The following is a 19,799-nucleotide window of genomic DNA, read 5'->3' on the forward strand; positions in this document are numbered from 1 at the left end:
TCCCATGGTTAAAATACGTGGAAGATTTGATGTACGACATCGGCCACTCTGAATATTTTTCTATCCCTGATTCCCTTAAGGCTATTACCCGCAAAGATTTCAAAGGTATTATCATTGGCATATTTAGATGATAACAGGCTAGCCTTTGCCTTGAATAAACCAACTGTTATTAACCATCAGCAGATGATAACTACATGTAGTATCCAACCTTACCTTCAATATGTATCGAGCGGATACGAAAGATATCTGCTGACTAGATTTAGATTTGTAACACTTCACCATCTAGTTTCATATCCAAACATTAATGATTGGTCAAGACAACTATGCCACTGTCCGTGCGACAAAGTATCGCAACAAAGCATGATTCATGTGGTACTATTCTGTAAAAAATTTTTTACAGAGAGACAAAGGTGGTTAAAACCATTACTAAAACGGGGAGGATGGAGACAATGTCAGCCTGCCTTCATCTACTTGCAGATGTTAGACAGTATCTATTGTATCGGCTCTATGGCAGGGTTTTTAAAGAATGTGATGAAAAATAGGAAAGTAAATAAAAATTGAATTTTGGAGACTGGGTGTTTGTTTGCTTGATTTATATGATGGAAAGTAATGTCCGAACTTATAATTGTGACAAAGCAGACCGATGTATATAGATGTTTTTTTAGATGAACTTGTTTTTATATATATATGCTTTTATGATTTTATTACTTAAAATCGATTAAAGCTTGTTTGATTGATTGATTGTATTCAGTGTATTCACTACAAAAAAGAAGAGGGCTTCGTCATGACGGTAATGAGGTCATCGCGCTTGCCGCTGCATCTCAAATTGTGGCAATATCATTAAAAATCATAATGGTGGAGGAGGAGCTTCGCGGGCGAGCAAGATGGCCGCGTAAGCTCGGAGCTCCACGGACCATCCGACCCTCCGCAAATATCCTGAAGGCTATCCTGTTCCACGGTAGTGGATTTCGATTGGTGATTGGTCGCAGACGCGGGAACTGCTTTCCGCCTCCAACTCCGTTGTTCCTAGACGAACCTACGTCGTGCTGAACTTTGTGCCAGGGATGCGCAATTGTTCAATGCGCGACTGATGTTCGTGACGACGTGCCGCATGATTGAAATGCGAAGCGAGAACCTCCAATTTCTACTTGCGGCGTGCGCGTAGCTGCGGAGTCGCCTGCTGCTGGCCTGGCTCGTGTGCTGGCTTCGCCTCGGTCTTACGCAATTGCCCACTTTGTTTTGGCTGGGTATCCCTTTGTTCTCCTCGAATCCATCATGGCCGGCAGAGGGGACCCCGACAGGACGGCGAACAGAGGCGTTCGGAGGACGACTCAGCCACAGTCGAATAAGATCGATCGTTATGCCCAGCAAAGGACCTCGCCTTCTGTGGTGGCTCCATCTAAAGACTCTCTACGTACGGGCTCGCCTGACGGCTCGGAACCTACTTTGAGTGATATCATGGGGGCCATCACAGGCATCAGGACTGAGATGCAGAAACAGCACGAGGTCCTGACACACAAGGTGGACACCCTGGCCATTGATATCAACCTGATCAGGGCCGACTTGGGCAAAACCAATGATCGGGTGAAATCCCTTGATATTAAGACCTCCAGCCTGACTACCGATGTCTCAGACCTGCAAGCGGAGGTCCGGACCCTACGATCGGTTAATGACCAATTCTCTAGACGGCTGGAGGACTTCGAAGGGCGTGCTAGGCGACAGAACGTCCGCATCATCGGTGTACCGGAGGGAGCGGAAGAAGCGGCTGTTGACCTCTTTGTGGAGGACTTGATACAGACACATCTTGCACCAGCCGGACTCAGTAACTTTTTCTCTGTGGAACGGGCTCATAGGATACCTGGCGGCACTCCGAAGTCGGGTGTCGGGTGTCGCACCGAGACCCATCATTGCCCGGCTCTTCAATTTTAGAGACCGGGATGTGATCCTTCAAGCTTCAGGAGACATGGGCCACTCAAATTCCAGAACACTGAAGTGCATTTCTACCCGGACTTCACCAGGACCGTTCAGAGACAACGTCAAAGCGTTGCGGGGGTGAAACGGCACCTTAGAGACATGGGGTTCAAGTACTCTATGCTGTTCCCTGCTAAACTGCGGATCGAGCATGAGGGCCGAGCCCTGTTCTTCGACATGCCTGAGTCTGCGAGCGACTGGCTGGATACCTTGCCGCAACGTCTAGAAGAGCATGATGAGCACTCCGGAGGCGCATCCAGGGGCCTTGATCTTCAGGACTAGGTTTTGTTGGGCTAGCCCTGGCGGTTGGTGTTCTCGATGTCTGTGACTGCTAATGCCAAAGCTTTTCCATTTTTTGTTTCTTCTGTTTTTTCCATGGAGGGTGGCGGGAGGGGATTGCGGGGATTCCTCACTCCTCCAGGGTCTTTCTTGTAGTTTAGTTTATGGGGCGACAGGCACACTGCTGGTTGGGGGGGCTTTTTAGTCTGCTGCAGGGGTGCAGGGTGGGAGGTGGTGGTGGGGATGTTCGTGTGTTGTTTCTTTACTCTCTTTTTCTATCTTTTGGGCAATGGGTCGTATGTACTGTTCTGTTTCACTTGTTGTTGAGGCTTTTCGGCGTTGGGTGGAACCTGGGACATGACGATGGGGGGTAGGAAATTGCAAGTTCTCAGTTGGAACGTCAACGGCCTGGGTGACCGTATTAAGAGAGGGGTTGTGCTTCAGTTGCTTAAACGACATATGCCAGATATTGTTCTCTTGCAGGAAACGCATTTGGTTGGCAATACATGTAGAGCGCTCAACCACAAAGGGTTTAAAATGGTGGCCCACTCGGGGTTCTCTTCGGGATCTCGGGGGGCGGGTGTTCTTGTGCGTACGTCCCTTCCGTTTGAGATTGACTCTACTGTGATTGATGAGAGGGGGCGGTATGCCGCTGTTGCGGGACGATGGAAAGGGCGTGCCCTGACATTACTTTCAGTTTACGTTCCCCGGGGTTTACAGACTAGCACTTTCCAGGACCTTGGTGGCACCATTTTGAATTTGCCCGGTGGGCTGTTGATTGTGGGTGGTGATTTTAACTCGGTTTGCTCCGGATCCTTGGACCGACATCCACCTAGAGACCTCCGTAGCACCCAACTGTGGCTACCCACCTTCCTTGAGACGCTGGGGTTGGTCGATAGTTGGCGACTCCTGCACCCCACTCAAAGCCACTATTCCTTCCATTCTGGCGCTCACGGCATTCTTTCCTGAATCGACTACGTTCTTACCCTGGCGTGTCATGCACTTGCGGTTTCCGAGGCCCGTTTTTTGGCACGGGGTATTTCTGATCATTTCCCGCTGTGGGTCTCCTTCGACTTTAATATTGTTCAGTCGGAACGACCAGTGGTCGTCAACCCGTGGTACTTCCACAACCCCAAAACTCGTAGTCTCCTGGCCAAGGCCATCGATCTCTATTTCACCGAAAATGAGGGGTCGGTCATGTCGGCCGCCACTCTGTGGGAGGCATTTAAGACTGTTTGGAGGGGAGAGGCCTTTGCTCTTATAGCAGAAGCCCGTAAAGTTAGAGATGCCGATTTGGTGCGCATCGAAGCGGAGATCATGGAGATGGACTCCCGGTTGGAGGCGGATCCCTATCCTGCCCTTTTACATGGTCTCTCCCTTAAAAAGTCGGAGTACCGCGATCTCGCTACTAACGCTGCCCTCGTCCTGGCTAAAGAACAGCAGGGTAGGATTTACGACGTCGGCGACAAGGCCGGGAAGTTGTTGGCCTGGCTAGACAGGAGGGAGAGGGCCAGCCGTGTCGTCCCTGAGATATTGGGAGAGGACGGAGTGGTGGTCTCTGACCCGAGCGCCATTGCTGAGTCCTTTGCGGATTACTTTTGAGGCGTCTACGCCTCTGTCTCGGACCGGTCTGAGACCGATTCGGCCGCATTTCTTTCCGATATCGATCTCCCATGCTTGTATGACGAAGATCGTAATGACCTGAACAGGGACGTTTCCGTAGATGAGGTCGCACTTGCGATCCGCTCACTGCGGTCGGGCAAGGCGCCTGGTCCCAATGGTATCCCGGTTGAATTGTACAAGATCAGGCCGGATGTGGTGTCCCCATACCTGCGCAATATGTTCCTGGAGGCACGGGAGAATGGTCTACTTCCCCAGAGGTTGGCCACCATTGTGGTCATCCATAAGGAAGGGAAGCCGAGGGATTTGTGCCGGTCGTATCGTCCCATCTCCCTCTTGAACGCAGAGCCTAAGATTCTCGCCAAGATGCTCGCCAATCGTCTGGTTGGTGTTATCGGCGACTTAGTGCACCCGGACCAGTCGGGCTTTATTCCACACCGCAACACTGCTCTTAATTTGCGTAGACTACATGGTGCCCTGGCTAGGGCCCATACCCTTGAGGAGCCGGCCGTACTGGCGTCTTTGGACGCCACGATGGCCTTTGACTCCCTCGAGTGGAGTTACCTATGGGCAGTGTTGGTGAAGCTCGGTTTTGGCCCGGTGTTTGTGGGATGGGTTAAACTCCTGTATGCTGAACCGCTGGCTAACGTTGCCGTTAATGGCCATGTTTCGGCGACTTTTGCTCTTCACAGGGGCACTAGACAGGGTTGTCCTTTGTCGCCTCTCCTGTTCGCACTCGCGCTCGAGCCGCTCGCGGCCTTGTTGCAGACTCACCCGGATCTGCATGGTATCAGGTGGGCCCCTGGTTTCGAGGACAGAGTCTCTGTCTACGCGGATGATATTCTGCTGTACCTCACTTCCCCCTGCACATCCCTTATTGTGGCTTGTGATGTACTGCGGCTTTTTGGCCGGTACTCTGGCCTTGTTATCAACTGGGCCAAGTCATACCTGTACGTACTGAAAGGGGGAACACCGCGCCTCCCTAGGGGCTGCGGCATCCAGGTGGCCAGTCAGGGCTTCAGGTACTTGGGGATCTATATCTCCAGCAATGCAAAGGCGCGCTATGAACATAATCTGCTTCCCCCTCTTCTCCGCCTTCGGCGAGATGTGGAGGGTTGGCGCAAACTTCCGCTCTCTCTGCTTGGGCGCGCGGCATTATTTAAAATGATGTCCTTGCCTAGGTTCCTTTATGCCCTGCAGAATACTCTGGATCCGGTCCCCGCCCGGTACTTCCGGGAGATCGAGGGCCTGCAACGTGCTTTGCTTTGGGATGGCCGGCCCCGCATCGCTATCACGAAGCTCACGCTCCCGTGGTACGATGGGGGAATAGCGCTACCGGATGTGCGTAGATACTATTGGGCCTCCCAGTTAGCGGCCATCAATCACGGTCTCTATGGTCCGGAAAACAACCCTGGATACGCCATGGATAGATGGCTCCTGGGTGGCGGAAATTACTATAGGGCGCTCTACTCGAGGTCTCTAGATGGGCGGATGTCGGGTCCAACGAAAACGGTGGTCCATATTTGGAGGGCAATTACCAAGGCGCAGGGCTGGAAAGGTAAACTGACCAGACTGACCCCATTATACGATTCGGACATCCTGGGCAAATTGTGGCACACCAAGGGTTTTGATAAATGGGACCTCATAGGCATCTCCAGGGTGGACGATATGTTGTTGAGAGGCGAGATTAAGACCTTTCCCCAGCTACAGGACGAATTTCGGTTGGGTACCTCAGAATTTTTCCGGTACGCCCAGTTACGACATGCATTGTTTTCTGCTAGGCCGGAGGAGGGGGCGATCCCAGAAATCTCCCCGTTGGAAGATAGGGTGCTGGACGGTCATATGCCAGACAGCGCCATTTCACTGTCCTATAAGAAGCTTATAAATGTTCGTACCGACCTCCTCCTGGGAGTGAGGGATCAGTGGGTGCGTGATGGGTTGGAAATCGATGATGAGGACTGGCAGAGTGCGGTGTCCTCCCCCAAGGAGGTTGCCATCTCTTCCCATCTCAGACTGGTGCAGCTTAAGATCCTGCACAGGGTTTACGTAACTGGCCCCCGACTTGTGCATATGGGCTTCTCTGAGGATGGGCTTTGTCGCCGTGGCTGTGGTGCCCTTGCCACTTTTATGCACATCCTCTGGGAATGCCCCGCAATAGCTTCTTACTGGAGACGTGTGCACTTGATTATGGGTGAGGTGACTGGGGTAGCGGTGAATGCGGAGGCCAGGAGATGCCTCCTTAACATCTGGGATCCGACGGACCACAACGTGGCTCAGACTCAATGGGTGACCCTTGGCAACATGGTGGCTAAGCGTGATACCGCTCAGAAGTGGGGAGCTTCGGCAGCTCCTAAGGTTGTGCAATGGAAAGCCAATATGGATTGGTGTATGTTCAGGGAGAAGACTGTTTACATTGCCAGGGGTAAACCCAAAAAGTGGCAGAAGTTGTGGGGGGCCTGGAATACATACAGGGGAGACATTTGCATACCCCCGGAACCTGTCCCGCTGGAGGAACATCTGTCGCCGTAGCCTGTGACACCAACTGCAATACTGTGTGAATACTATCCTGTGTTTTCCTCTCTCCCCCCCTCGCTCCTGACCTTTTATTCTGTTTTCATACTTGTGCTCCTCATGTTCCCCCCCCTACCCCCCAACAACGCCTCACTGGCTTTTTGTACTCCTTTCCTATCTCTTTGCGCCTTATCTGGCGCTTCTTTTCCTTTCTTATTTTCTCTGTGTTCCTTCATAAAAAGTAAAATCAACCTTCACTGTACTGCTGCATTGATTCTTGCACTATTGTTCTCCTGATCTGTTATGCTGCCTTGCCTCCGGGATGTCAGGCTGAATAGCTGTGTGCACGGTTTTTCGAATAAAGGTTTTAAAAATTAAAAAAAAAAAAAATCATAATGGTAGCGATTTTCTCTGTGCGTTGGCAAGCTTAACTGGAAATCAGTATAAATAGTCGTGGTCATAGTAGGGCAGCAGTGAAAACAAACGCCCACAAAAAACAGACTTTAACATTTGACCTCAGCCTTTCAATGTTCAGCAAATGTAACAGAATCAGAAATTGATTTACAGCCCCTGTTTACAAAAATGGACCTGGCATGACTGACAACATCTGTGCTCCGGTCAAAACAAAGCTCTTTGATGAAAGACAGAAGTAGTCCCTTACAGTTGCTATAATGGCAAAAGTGGAAGGGTACAATCACTAAGACGCTGCTCTGTGGGAGTAAACAACTGAGGAAAAGGAGGGACAAAGAGGAAGGATTGACCACTATCCAGCACGGATTTTTGAAAGACACTGAAAAAAGCTAAATAAAAGCAGTGGGAATGGCTTTAAAGCCCAAGAGAAGTATATACTAAAGTATATACAAGAGGTCTCGAATGCTCGACCTAATAAAGTGTCTCTGACACTAATAAACACTGATAAAAGACTTTATCGCAAACGTAATGCACCTCTTGCTTCACTGCTGTGGTTTTTGCCACTACTGTAACAAACAGTAAGAGGTCAGGACCCTTTTCATATCTTTATCAAACTGAGAAGCCATGAGATTGTTATTCTGTGTAGTGGTTAAAGGCGGTACTTACATTCAACATTCATAGAGACGCTGCTTGTAGTGTGTTTCTTCACAGCCCGAAAATACGCAGTGCAAGTCAGACGTTTGTTGTTATGGTCCATCGAAGCTGTGAAAGTGATAACAGATCTATAGGTTGTGGTGCCGTCCAGATTTTTATAAGTATCATAGGACAATAGTTTATATTCAAACTTTGATTCTGAGCTCCAGGTTATCTCCGGGGCTGTGCCCGAACACCTCCCGGGCACCCTGCACTCCGCAGTCATCCTTTCACCCTCCATCACTTGATCAGAGAGTAAGATTTGTGGATTGCCTTGACGACCTAGGAGACAGAAATCAAAATGCACAATATCACTTTTTTAAAATATAAAAACAGCATCTACATAACAAAATCATACATGATAACATTTGAGAATAAGAAAGTTGGAAATTCTGAAAATTAAATCAGGGTAATTTATTTCGCCCATTCATTCCAGTGATGCTCAGGCAACGTTTGGCGGGGGGGGGGGGGTTGGGGGGGAAGGGGAAGCGAAAAAAAAGCCACTTTGGCTTCAAAAATTGGAATCTCCTGCCTGAAACAGGTCTGTTGCATGAATGCAAAATTGCTCATTTATTTTATAAGGCACATATTTGTCGTCATGGTTGCATTGTAGGTTCGTGTGCTACGAAAACAGACAACACACAACCTGAAAGCATTGCACATACGGGGCATACCCTCAGATGCCCAAATACACGAATAGAGCTCACATACTCACCTGGGTGGATGAGTGAATGAATGAGTAAGGCAGATTGGAGGGTGGCTTTGTATATGCAGCAATGGGTGGCTTTGGTGGAATAATCAATCTATAAAAAAACATGAGTTGCAATTGTTCGATCTCTTGCAGGGTAATGATGCCAACGTCATGTTTGCTACCGAGACTTGGTTTAATTCTGGCTCAAACTATCGCTAGCGCTATTTCGCCAGGCTATTTGTTGATTAAAAATGATAGGGATGGTTGGGAGGGGGGGCGGATTTGCGATAATTTTTGAAAATCATTTCTCATGCTTAATTCTTCCTATAGAGGAGATTGAGGGTGCTGAAAGCCTAGGCTTTTTACTCTGTGTATCAGCCCAACAATCTATAGCTGGCGTACTGATTTATAGGCCTCCCGGACCCACAGGCAAGCTCACCGAGTTACTCAGCCAAGCTGTTGCTCCGATCGTTTCCAAATATAGGAATTTTGTGATGCTCTGAGACCTCAATATCCATATGGATAAATTAGATGACCCAGAATGCATAAAACTGCGCGATTCGCCGGACATTTTTAACCGTGCCCCCTATGTATAGTTATCCACCCATCAGAAGGGCCACACCCTGGATCAGATCTTCTCAAATATTATTTTACAGATTGATACTCCCCTCCCTTTGGTTTGGTCTGATCACTTTATGGTTGGCTTTGGCACTCAGAAGAAGATAACTCGCCCCACTTCCTACAGTAAACCTTTTTCATACAGCTTTAGATCTTTTAGCCAGATGACAACAGAGACCATGAAGAGACTCTGGCTCAACATCCAATACCTTTTTGTGACAACCACAAGAGAGATGCGCTTGGTCTGGACAACTGGCTAGCGGGTCGGGCCTTTGAATTACCCCCCGCCTTCTTCGCTTGAGGCTAAATTTACACGTGTTTCTGCTCCCTGGTTCACTGAGTCTCTCCGGTAAAGCAGAAGCATCTGTAAACAAATGGAGAGAGTGTGGAGAGCAAAATTTGACCCAGTAGCAAAAATGAGATACAAACTGTCCCTCACAACATACTATGAAGGCGTTTGTGAGGGTAAGCAACACTTTCTTGCCTCAAAAATGGAGGCTGTCAGCAACATGAGTATGGAAATCTTTAAATTTGCTAATGAGTTTTCCTCCCCGAATGCGGTGAGTATTCCATTCACCGCCACATCTACTTGGGTCAATAATATTGCTAACTATTTCTATGATAAAATTGTTACCAATTCAGGAAGAAAATATTAAAATCGCTTTTGTGACTGAATCCTGGACGGACGCTGCTTCCGGCACGGACCTAGTTAAAGCCACTCCCCCAGGTTACCTTACCTTTACGAGAGACCGGCCACTGAGGAAAGGCGGAGGTCTGGCAGTTATTTATCATGACTCTCTTAACGCTCGCTTTCACCCATTGATCGTGGATGGCTGTGAAGCGGTAGCTTTTAACTTTACTTTAGGCAACCATTATTCATTTAATGGATGTTTAGTTTATAGACCCCCGGGTATTAAAAACATTTTCCTGAACTCTGTAGGTAGAATTCTGGAGGAGGGACTGTGTTCCAAGGACTTTACGGTCCTGGGAGATTTTAACTTCCATTTGGAAAACCTCACGGATGCAGATACCAATGCTCTTATTGACCTGATCGATGGTGCCCAGCTTAAACAACTGGTTAGTGGTCCTACACATAAGGTTGGCTATACGCTGGATGGGATTTTTTCGAATCACCCCACTCTGTGCTTTACTAAATCTTTACCACTTACCTGGTCGGATCATAGGGCACTGCTATTTGTCATCTCTGTGCCTAAATCCCAAAGTGGGGGGTGCCAATCTAAAGTGGCCAGGATGTGTAGGGCCTGGAATAAAATTGAGGGGAGTGCCCTGGAAGACTATTTGCTTTCCTCAAAGGAGCCCCTTCATTAGAGGTGGAAGCGGCGGCGCTCGCCCATACTAGTTGGATTGATAAAGCGTGTAATTTTCTTGCCCCACCCAAGCTACGGCTCCTGACCAGAGCACGGCCTTCAGCGCCGTAGTTCTCGGAGGAACTAAGAAACCACAAGCTGGAATGTAAAAAATTGGAAAGGGTCTGGCGGAAGGAATATAGGGAAAGTGACAGAAGTCGTCTGAAACTAAGTCTCCTAACATATAAAAAAATGGTGGGGAAGGCTAAACAAGATTTCTACACCAACCGTATAAACTTGGCTAAGAACTCGGCAAAGGAATTATTTACGACGGTGGCAGCCTTGGCTGATCCGGCCCCTGCGGCCATTCCCGCAAGTTATGAACTATGTGAAGATCTTGCCAGATTCTTTCAAAGTAAGGTGGAGACGATTTTCAAAGCCTTCTCTAGACAGGAGAGACTGAATAGCCAGGTGGCCTCCCCAGAAATTGTTATGCAGTCATCCTCAGGTCATAACCTTGATAGCTTTTCACCAGTAAATGGCGATGAAATTAGGCGACTATTGTTACTGGCAAAGTCAGGTGCTCCGTCAGACCCGTGTCCGGTGGCTGTGATGAAAATGGCCCCAGATTTGATAGTTTCATCACTAGTGACTGTTTTCAATATGATGCTTGGGACAGGAGGTTTTCCAGCTTGTTGGAAACAAGCATCAATTTTGCCACTACTAAAGAAACCTAACCTGGATATTAGGGACCCAAATAGCTATCGCCCAATAGCAAGGCTCCCACTACCAGATAAATTAATAGAAAAGGGGCTGAACGCTCAACTAAGCGCCTTCCTGGCTGCCACTCAATCTTTGGACCCCTCTCAACATGGTTTTAGACCTTACCATAGTACGGAATCCGCCCTCATTAAAACAACTGAGGAGATCAGAGCGGTGGCCGATGCGGGAGGGAGGGCAGCCCTGGTGCTGCTGGACCTCTCCGCGGCCTTCGATACGGTCCACCATGGGATTCTACTTGACCGTTTGAAGGCCTGCGGAGTTCAAGGGAAAGCGCTTGAGACACTTAAAGCCTTCCTGTCTGGCAGAGTCCAGAAGGTGGCCTTTGGTGACTACGAGTCAAAACCCTTTATTCTGCCCTGCGGAGGGCCTCAGGGCTCGTCCTTGAGCCCTACGTTGTTTAACGTTTACGTTAGCTCACTGGCGCCAATAATTCGGGCACAAGGGTTTGATCTCACATCTTAGGCTGACGACACCCAGATTGTGGTGTCGGTATTACCAGGGAGGGAAGAAGTGGCAGCTAGGAATTTCCAAGAGTGCATGCTGGCGGTTGGGAACTGGATGGCAGTTAACTGCCTTAAATTGAATTCGGCTAAAACCAAAGTTATAGTGTTTGGTTCAAACACCAACTTCCGGAGCCCAAGCTGGTGGCCAGACCAGATGGGCAATGCCCCCACCCCAGTAGCGAAGGTAAAAAATCTTGGGGTGTTGATCGACGATCATCTTACCTTTCGTCCTCAGGTCAGTGCTTTATCTTCTTCGGTGGCCTACCTGCTTAAATCCATTCGCAAGGTCCTTCCATTCATCCCCGACAGTGACAGGAAAACAGTTGCTACAACGCTGGTCATGGCAAAGTTGGATTATTGCAATGGTTTATTCCTTGGTGCCCAACAGGGGGTATTTAACAAATTGCAGGTACTCCAAAATGCGGCGGCAAGGCTTATTTTGGGGATCCCTAAATTTGTCTCTGTGTCTCAGGAGCTGGTTAAGTTGCACTGGCTTCCAATGCGAAAGAGAATTCTTTTCAAAGCCCTAGGCCTAGTTTTTAAGTCCTTACAAGGCAAGGGACCTTTATTCTTTCGGCCACACTTTTGTTGGTACCGTCCGACGAGAAATCTTAGATCAGCCGATATGGGGTTGATTGTGATCCCTCGTTTTAAGAGGACACGGTGGGGAGGCAGAAGCTTTGTGCTGGGCGCAGCCAGGGCTTGGAATGCCTTGCCCCACAATCTCAGAAAAATGACGGACCTCATGGCCTTTAGAAGAGCATTAAAGACATGGCTGTTTACCAACTGATTCCCTAACCTGCCTCTATCTCAGGAGTAACACTTAGCACCAGGACATCTACGGGTAACAGAGCGCTGTACAAATGTAAAAAATAAATAAATAAATAAAATCCAACAGTCTTAAACCACCCTCGCCCCTGGTTTGCAAGCTGGACTAGTCGCAGTGGGCCGGGAGGGCATTGACACTAGTGAGCTCCTCACTAAATTGTCGCCAATCTCTCTCTCTCTCTCTCTCTCTCTCTCGAAATATCTTGAGATTATGCATTCTTTGAACTCCGGCTCTCCACTAGATCTGTGCCCTGTAAAACCTATGACAGGCATTGCAGAGATTATTAATCCTGCAGTCAACTTGGTTTCTTAACTCCTCATTACAGCAGGGGTTGGTCCCCAGCCATTGGAAAAGGGCTAAGATTATCGCCTTGCTGAAAAAGCCTTTGGCAGACCCTAATGTTGTCGCAAACTATACGCCTATCTCACTACAGCCATTCCTCTCCTAATCTCTTGAGAAGTACATCACCCTACAACTGATGGAGTATGTAGAGACCAACCATATAATGACTCTAAACTCGTCTGTGTCACGCGTCATTCTAGTATTAATAACCAATTGCGTCAGATTGTTTGCTCTCAATGGCATATTCTCAATTCAGGATCCCGAGAAGTAGCCATACCCAAACCTGGTTTTGCGTTCCGTAGGAATAAGAATCTTCTGAACAATTTGGCTCATTTCAAATCCAATACCTCTGTGTTGCCTCTCCAGAAATCTATCACCGGGGAGAATCCGATCTATGGTACCCATAAATGTGGAAATTGCTGCGCCTGTGGTTCGGCAATTGTTTCTGCAGAATTGGTATGGGGTAAAAGAAAGTTCTCCTTGAAGGAAATTGTAGATCGGCCAATGTGGTCTACTTGATCCTATGCCCGTGCCCGAAGGGGTATGTGGGTGAGACCAGTCGCAAATTCAGAATTCGACTCAGCGAGCACAAGTCTTCATTTAAGAACAATGAGAGGGGCCCCTCTAGTGGCACATTGGCACGAAAAGCAAAACTCATTATCTGATATCAAATGGAGAATTCTGGAGAAAGTTCATGAGCCCCATGATAATAACATCAATGGCTTAAGAGCAAAAAGAGATGTTTTCTGGATCTATACCTTACATACAGCGGTCACAGGTCTGAATGAATCCATACCGTGGCATAATGTACTATTGTGATCATTTTCTTGTGATTCACTTATCATTTATATGCTGTACCTATATATTTAAAATCTTTAGAGTTTCCTTATTGTAGTTTAGTTATGTCTTTCTGGTAAGTAGGGGACTTTTTTTGAAGTTTTTTTCTTTCCTTTGTTGCCTTTATTTCATGCCACTGGCTTGAACTGCCCTTTCTCTTTTGGCGCCCGCTCTGCCTGTGTGCCTTTTTCCAGTCCCCTCTCTTTGTCTAGTGTCCCGGTGCTCCTTACATTTGTTGTGTTGCCTGTTCCATCATGGCGCCCTCATTTTTGCCTGCTAGTCCTGTTTCCATCGTCATGCTTCTCATAGATGTTTTGAGATTTCCTCGGGCTACGGGCATATATGTAGAGACCGAAGTTGAGGAGGTTAAATTTCATTGGCGTATCATTGGAAGACATGCTATCGTTTGAGGATGTTGCTATTCGATCTCGGGTATGGTGTTTCCTGGGCTCGTTATATTAACATGGGGCTGTGTGGTCATTTGGGGGATGTCTTAGTTTTCCGGGTTGGTTTCAATGATTCTGTTATCTTTTTGTTCAGTCCCCGTATCTACAGAGGGAGTGCTTCTACTTCGGCTCCTCGGGATCCACCTTTTTGCATCAGAAAAAGTGTTTTGGACACTGTATCATATTTATTTTGAGGTATGTTATTCGTCTTTCCCGTTATTTTCCATTGTTCAAGGTACTGCCCTAGCTCCTCACTGTTTATCTTCTTCTTTTCATCTCTTTTGCAGTTCTCTTTGACACGCTCTTTATATTTTGTCCGAATATCCTCTTTGTCCGTGCGAACCATTATATGAGGGTACGTTTATATTTGGTTGTTTTATATGGAGGGCCCCCACCTTTCATATGGTTATCACTAGCCCCTTTTTGACGTCCACCTAGTTTGTTACCCTGTTTCTCTGCTATGGGTACAGTATAGACAGGGGGTAGACTTGGGCGGGATGGCAGATGTGGATGGCCCGGTCCTTAATTGTAATTATGTCAACTTTGCGCTACCTCTTTCCTCTACGGACTTCGAGACTCCTCCCGGTTTGGAACATCTGGGCCTTCCATTTTAAGATCCCTGGGCGCAGGATGGCTGTGACTTGCTAGAAAATGTTTTACACACGCTGTCTACTTAGGATATATGTCTGTGCTTCTTTTCTTCTGATCAGGCAATTTTGCCCCGGATTCTTTGGTAGGCTTCTGTCTGAGGAATTATGTGCGTTGCCTAGTAGCATAGTATCGCTTTGAACCCCGTGGTAGGTTCGATTGTGGTATCTGCCTTGGATTATTCTTAAAACTATCTTGCTCTTTGCACTGTTTCCATTGTTTCTTGTTCGTCACTGGTGGAATATGCTTATCTTTATATATCTTTCTCTATACAACTCTTGTGCATTTATTCTGCGTTTTGACATCCTTTTCTATTCTACTCTTGTACATCTATTCTGCTCTTTGGCACTATTTTCTATTCCCACACAATTGGAGACTGTTTTCTATTTATCTACGTGGGTATTGGTTTCTCCAGCAGCTTTGTTCTTAGATCAGTTTGTCTTATACTTATTTTGTCTCATTGTCCCTACAGAGATTTCACAAATTTGCATTAACCAAAGAGATAGCCCCGGATGTGTTTTCTACATTTTGGATTGATTATTTGAAAATTGAAGAAATTTTACGCTTCTTAAAGAAACTGTATTTATATTCCCTTGCGCCCTAACGAAAGAGTTGTGGATACTTGTCCTTTCCGAAACTCGTCGGCGCTTTTTGCTTGTATAATTTTGTTTTTGTTCTTTGTACTTGTCTATTGTAATTTGTTTTATCTGTGTAGTGTTGTGTAATTGTTCATGGTGGTGTGGTTGCTTGTAAGGATGTCTGGTTGCTTGAAGTTGTTTGGGGGCTGTATGATATGTCTAATTTATTGAATTGTATTGTATATATATGTTAGAACTGGCTATTTCTGGTTGGCTAAGGCTGACGCCAAAGCTAGGCAGAAACCAGCATTTTAGACAGGGCAAGGGAGTCACACGCCAAGATAACCCCTGCTCACCCCCTTGGTAGCTTGGCACGAGCAGACAGGCTTATCCCGGAGGCAATGTGTAAAGTATTTGCGCATGCACACAACAGCAACATTATCCTAGGCACACCACAAAAGGAACTCTACACAAGGTTATATAAAAATAACTTTTGTATTGTCAAAACACATCAGATAGTATCACACAATATACATGGTGCCAACTGGCACGGGCAATATTCACCACGGATTATTTACACCAGGAGAGGGCCACATGGGCCACTGTCAGAATCAGCACTTAGTAGAAAATAGCACTTCTAGAACATAGAATATAGGATATAAAATCACTGTAGTACAAATTAGCAAATATAGCACACAACCAGTAACCACTGGTAACAGGTAAGTACCACCTACGCAACCCTAATCACCTTAGGAGAATGTCACGCAGGGAACCAGGACCTCACTAGGACCACCTGTTCTAGAAAGAACAACCACCTTAGTATCACAATACCATTAGGGGTATAAGCAAGAACACATTACACATGATGCATCACAACATTCAGAGGTGTAGGGAAGGAAAACACATGATGCATAAAACATACATTCAGCGGTGTAAGACCAAGGCACATGATGCCTCAAAAACACATTCAGAGGTGCAGTGAAGGAAAACACATGATGCATAAAACATACATTCAGTGGTGTAAGAACAAGGCACATGATGCATCAAAACACATTCAGAGGTGCAGCACAGGAAAAACACATGATGCATAAACCAACACATTCAGAGGTGTAAGAACAAGGAAGACACATGATGCATAAAAACATTCAGAGGTGCCAGAACACAACTCAATAGCGCAAAAACACATGATGCCTAAAAAAATTCAGAGGTGCAGGAAAAACCACACAATTGCGCCAAACTTGCATAAGCCACCACCTGTGGCAGTCCCTAGGCCAACTGGCCTTGTTGGGGCTAGGACACCCTGTGTTCAAAAGTCAGGGGCCTAAACGTGGCAACTGCCCACTAAGTGCTGGGCAGCTGTAAGCAATGTGGATGCCAACGTTGGAGCCTCGTGGGCTCAAGAACACAAGGGGGCCAAAACACTCGTGACCCCAAGAGCCTCATAGCTCTAAACAACAGAATGGCTCTCAAGAGCCTCGGGGCTCTGAATCAAAGGATTGCACTCAAGAGCCTCTCTGGCTTGAAGAAAAAATGCCCCTGAACGATGGAGTCCCTCTCGCAGGACTCTGAATTAAAGAAATGCCCCTCTGAGCCTCGCAGGCTCGTATTTACAAAGGGGCGCTTCGAGCCTCTCTGGGCCCTTAGTGAATCAACACAAATGCCCCTGGGACCCTCGTGGGTCAAACAAGAATGCGGCCTTGCTGGGGGAGCGGCCTGCTGAGCTGGGATCGGCTCTTCAAACAAAGAGCCCCCACGAGCCTCGCACTCGAGGGGAGGGGCGGGCACCAGCAATGTGCCCCGACGCCCCTCTCCCTTCACAGGCACTCACCGGGTCTTGCAGTGGCTGCTGGAAGAAGCCTGGGGCTCTCCCTTCAGTCGGGAGCCCAGGCAGGACACGGCCAGCTGCTTCCTGCTTCTTCGGCCTCCCCTCAGCCAATCCCAGCGCGGCGCTGACGCTGGGCCCAATCCCAGCGCGGCGCTGCTCGTGACGCTGCGGGGCTGTCTCCGTGGCTGGGAAGAGCTCGGGGCTGCAGCGTTGACTCAGGGCAAAGGCCGGGTGGGCACCGGTTCTTCTTAGTAAATTAACAATCGAGGTGGGCACTCGATTGTGGACAATGCCGGGTGGGCACCGGCTTGGCAACAAAAAGCGCTCTCAAGCGCAAGAGGTAAAATAAGCGCTCCTCTGCGCTAAAGGACAGGAACAAGCACCCTCAAGCGCTAGGAGTAAAAGTGAAGCGCTCTCAGCTCTAGGGCAGAAATGAAGCGCTCCAAGCGCTAGAAGTTAAGGTACAGCGCTCCCACAGCGCTCCCCAGCGCTATAATATCAATGCAGGTCCAGCAAAGAGGTCCCTTAGCAGTCCTGGCAGAATAAAGATGGAGCAACACAGCTCCCAGCAAGGAAAATCCATCAGCCTCCAAGTCCATCAGGTATCCAGGGGCTGGGCAGGGCCCAGGGAGGCAAGCTTTACCCTGGGCCCAAGCAGCAGCACGCCCCTGGCAGGATTCAAGTCAGAAACAAGAACATTTTGTAAGGGGACACAGCCCCTTTTTATACAGAGAAATCCTTTGTCTAGCAGGGTGCAGGCAGTTTGAGAACCAGTTACAACTGGTTATAGGGATCTCCTTTCACATTCCAGGCTAGGGACATTAGACGCACCACAGGGGGTGGAGCCAGCATTGTGTGGGGAAAACCCAGCCCTATTCAGGCCCAGGTGCACCCCTCCCCTCACATCAGCATGCTAATCACTCCATTCATCACCGGGGCAGACCCACCCAGACTCTTGGAGCAGGCTCACCAGCCTCACACACCAGACACAAATTACACAAATATGCCAACTTCTAGAAGTGGCACTTCCACACTAGACACAATCATGCCGCTTATATCATTGTGCAGCATTCAATCTCACGAGTTGGCACATACCCTGCACTCCCCACACATCAGGAACTACCATGGGCATACGTATTCCCCATTCATTCCTATGGGAGGTCAGGTCACTCTCACCACACACACACAGAGAGCTCACGCACTTTACACAGTACCACAGTGAAAAAGTGCACAGAGGCCTAAAATCACCAACACCAGGTTCCAAAAAAAGGCTAGGAAAAAGCAAAAAGTTTCGGAGTGAACCTGCCAAAAGGGCCAGGTCCAACAATATTGTTATGAAAAACCTACTATGGATGGATAAAAAATTGAAAACTGATGTTTTACAAATATTCTTGTGTGGGACAATGTTGATATATCGAAATTAATAGATTTATTACAGATTAATAGCCTTTTAGGAGAGATTTTCCTGTTTTTTGTTGAGGCCAACTATATTCTCTATGATAGCCAGTCTGTTTTCAGGACCCATCTCAGCATTGAAACAGCTTTACTGGATGTCGCTGACTCCATCACAGAGCAATTGAACAGAGGAGGAAGCGCGGTGTTGATAATTTTAGATCTTTCCCCAGCTTTTGATACCGGGACCAATTGTTGTACATGTTTCCTATCCCCTTTTTTGCACTATCCATGCATACATTTTGAGTCATTTTTTGTACATATAAGGAATCGTATTTTAATGTTTTGCTTGTATGATTTGTACTTTCAAATCGAATAAAAGCTTATGAATGATACCGGGACCCACAACCAGCTTTTACAAAGCTTGTCAGATTGTGGCATCAGGGTGTGGTTCTGAAGTGGTTTGCTTCTTTTTTCAATGACTGCCATCAAGAAATATGGACCCCCCGTTTGTGGCCCCCATTCCCCCGCTGTGGGTGGGGGTCCTGCAAGGGTCCATTCTGAGTCCATCTCTTTTTAACATCTATATGGCTCCTCTTGCTCTTTTAGCTGAGTTGCATGGTGCTAAGATTATACCTTACTCCGATGATACACAACTGCTATTCATGCGTGACAAAGGTTGTGACTTTAGAAGTGTGGAGATTAACACCTGTTTATCGAATGCTTTGTCCTGGCTGCAGTTCAACCAATTGAAATGTAACTCTGAAAAATCAGAGATATTTTTTTTGGGCTCTCACCCTGTGACTCTTGGCTCGAATGGTGGCCTTGCAACATGTCTCCAGTACGGCTGTAAAAAATCTCGGAGTAAAGTTAGACACTTCGCTAACCAGGGAAGGCCCAAATTCAGACTGTGGTTGGTACATGTTTTGGCTTGTTACGTAACTTTCTCCCTCTGCTGTCCGTAGGGCACTAAAAGGCGGTAGCTCAGGCCTTGATTATCTCAAGGCTTGACTATGTCAATGTGTTATATTTGGGTCTTCCTGAGTATCTACTTAAGCGCCTGCAGGTAGCTAAAAATGCTGCAGCCAGGACCATTCTTATGGTGGGGCTGGAGGACATATGTCTTTGCACTGGCTCCCAATCCTTAAGAAGATTCAATTTAAAGCACTGGTTTTGGCGTTCTGGGCCTTTCGTGGTACAGGAGCCATTTATTTGAGGAAACGGGTCCACAATTTTGTGCCCACCAGCTCCCTGAGGTCCTCTGGGCAGGCCCTTATACATATTCAAATTTCACCCGTTGTTGGGCTGGCAGACGCTCTTTTCAAATGCTAGCCGCCCGCCTGTGAAATAATTTGCCCCCTAATCTTAGGATGGTTCAGGACCTGCTTACTTTCATAAGACAGTTGAAAACTTGCCTTTTTTAGTCACTATGCCCTGCTCTGCTCTAGTGCGCAGGCTCCAGATCCCTGATTTCTCTGTTCCCGTGATCCAGCAGCGCCGGGACACTCCTCGGAG

The 19,799-nt window shown here is 47.6% G+C and overlaps 1 protein-coding gene across 2 annotated transcripts in view; it reads right to left on the bottom strand.

Annotated features, from left to right (window-relative positions):
• Window positions 1-19,799, bottom strand: part of LOC147701133 (sialic acid-binding Ig-like lectin 13) — a 559,755-nt gene that overhangs the window by 196,334 nt on the left and 343,622 nt on the right. For both annotated transcript variants that reach the window (XM_086929903.1, XM_086929904.1), the window contains exon 4: window positions 7,459-7,767. In XM_086929903.1, coding sequence (XP_086786029.1) covers window positions 7,459-7,767 — 309 coding nt within the window. The remainder of the gene's footprint in view (window positions 1-7,458; window positions 7,768-19,799) is intronic.

The sequence above is a fragment of the Lissotriton vulgaris genome, chromosome 7 (assembly GCF_964263255.1).
Source record: "Lissotriton vulgaris chromosome 7, aLisVul1.2, whole genome shotgun sequence".
In the NCBI taxonomy this organism is placed as follows: Eukaryota; Metazoa; Chordata; class Amphibia; order Caudata; family Salamandridae; genus Lissotriton; species Lissotriton vulgaris.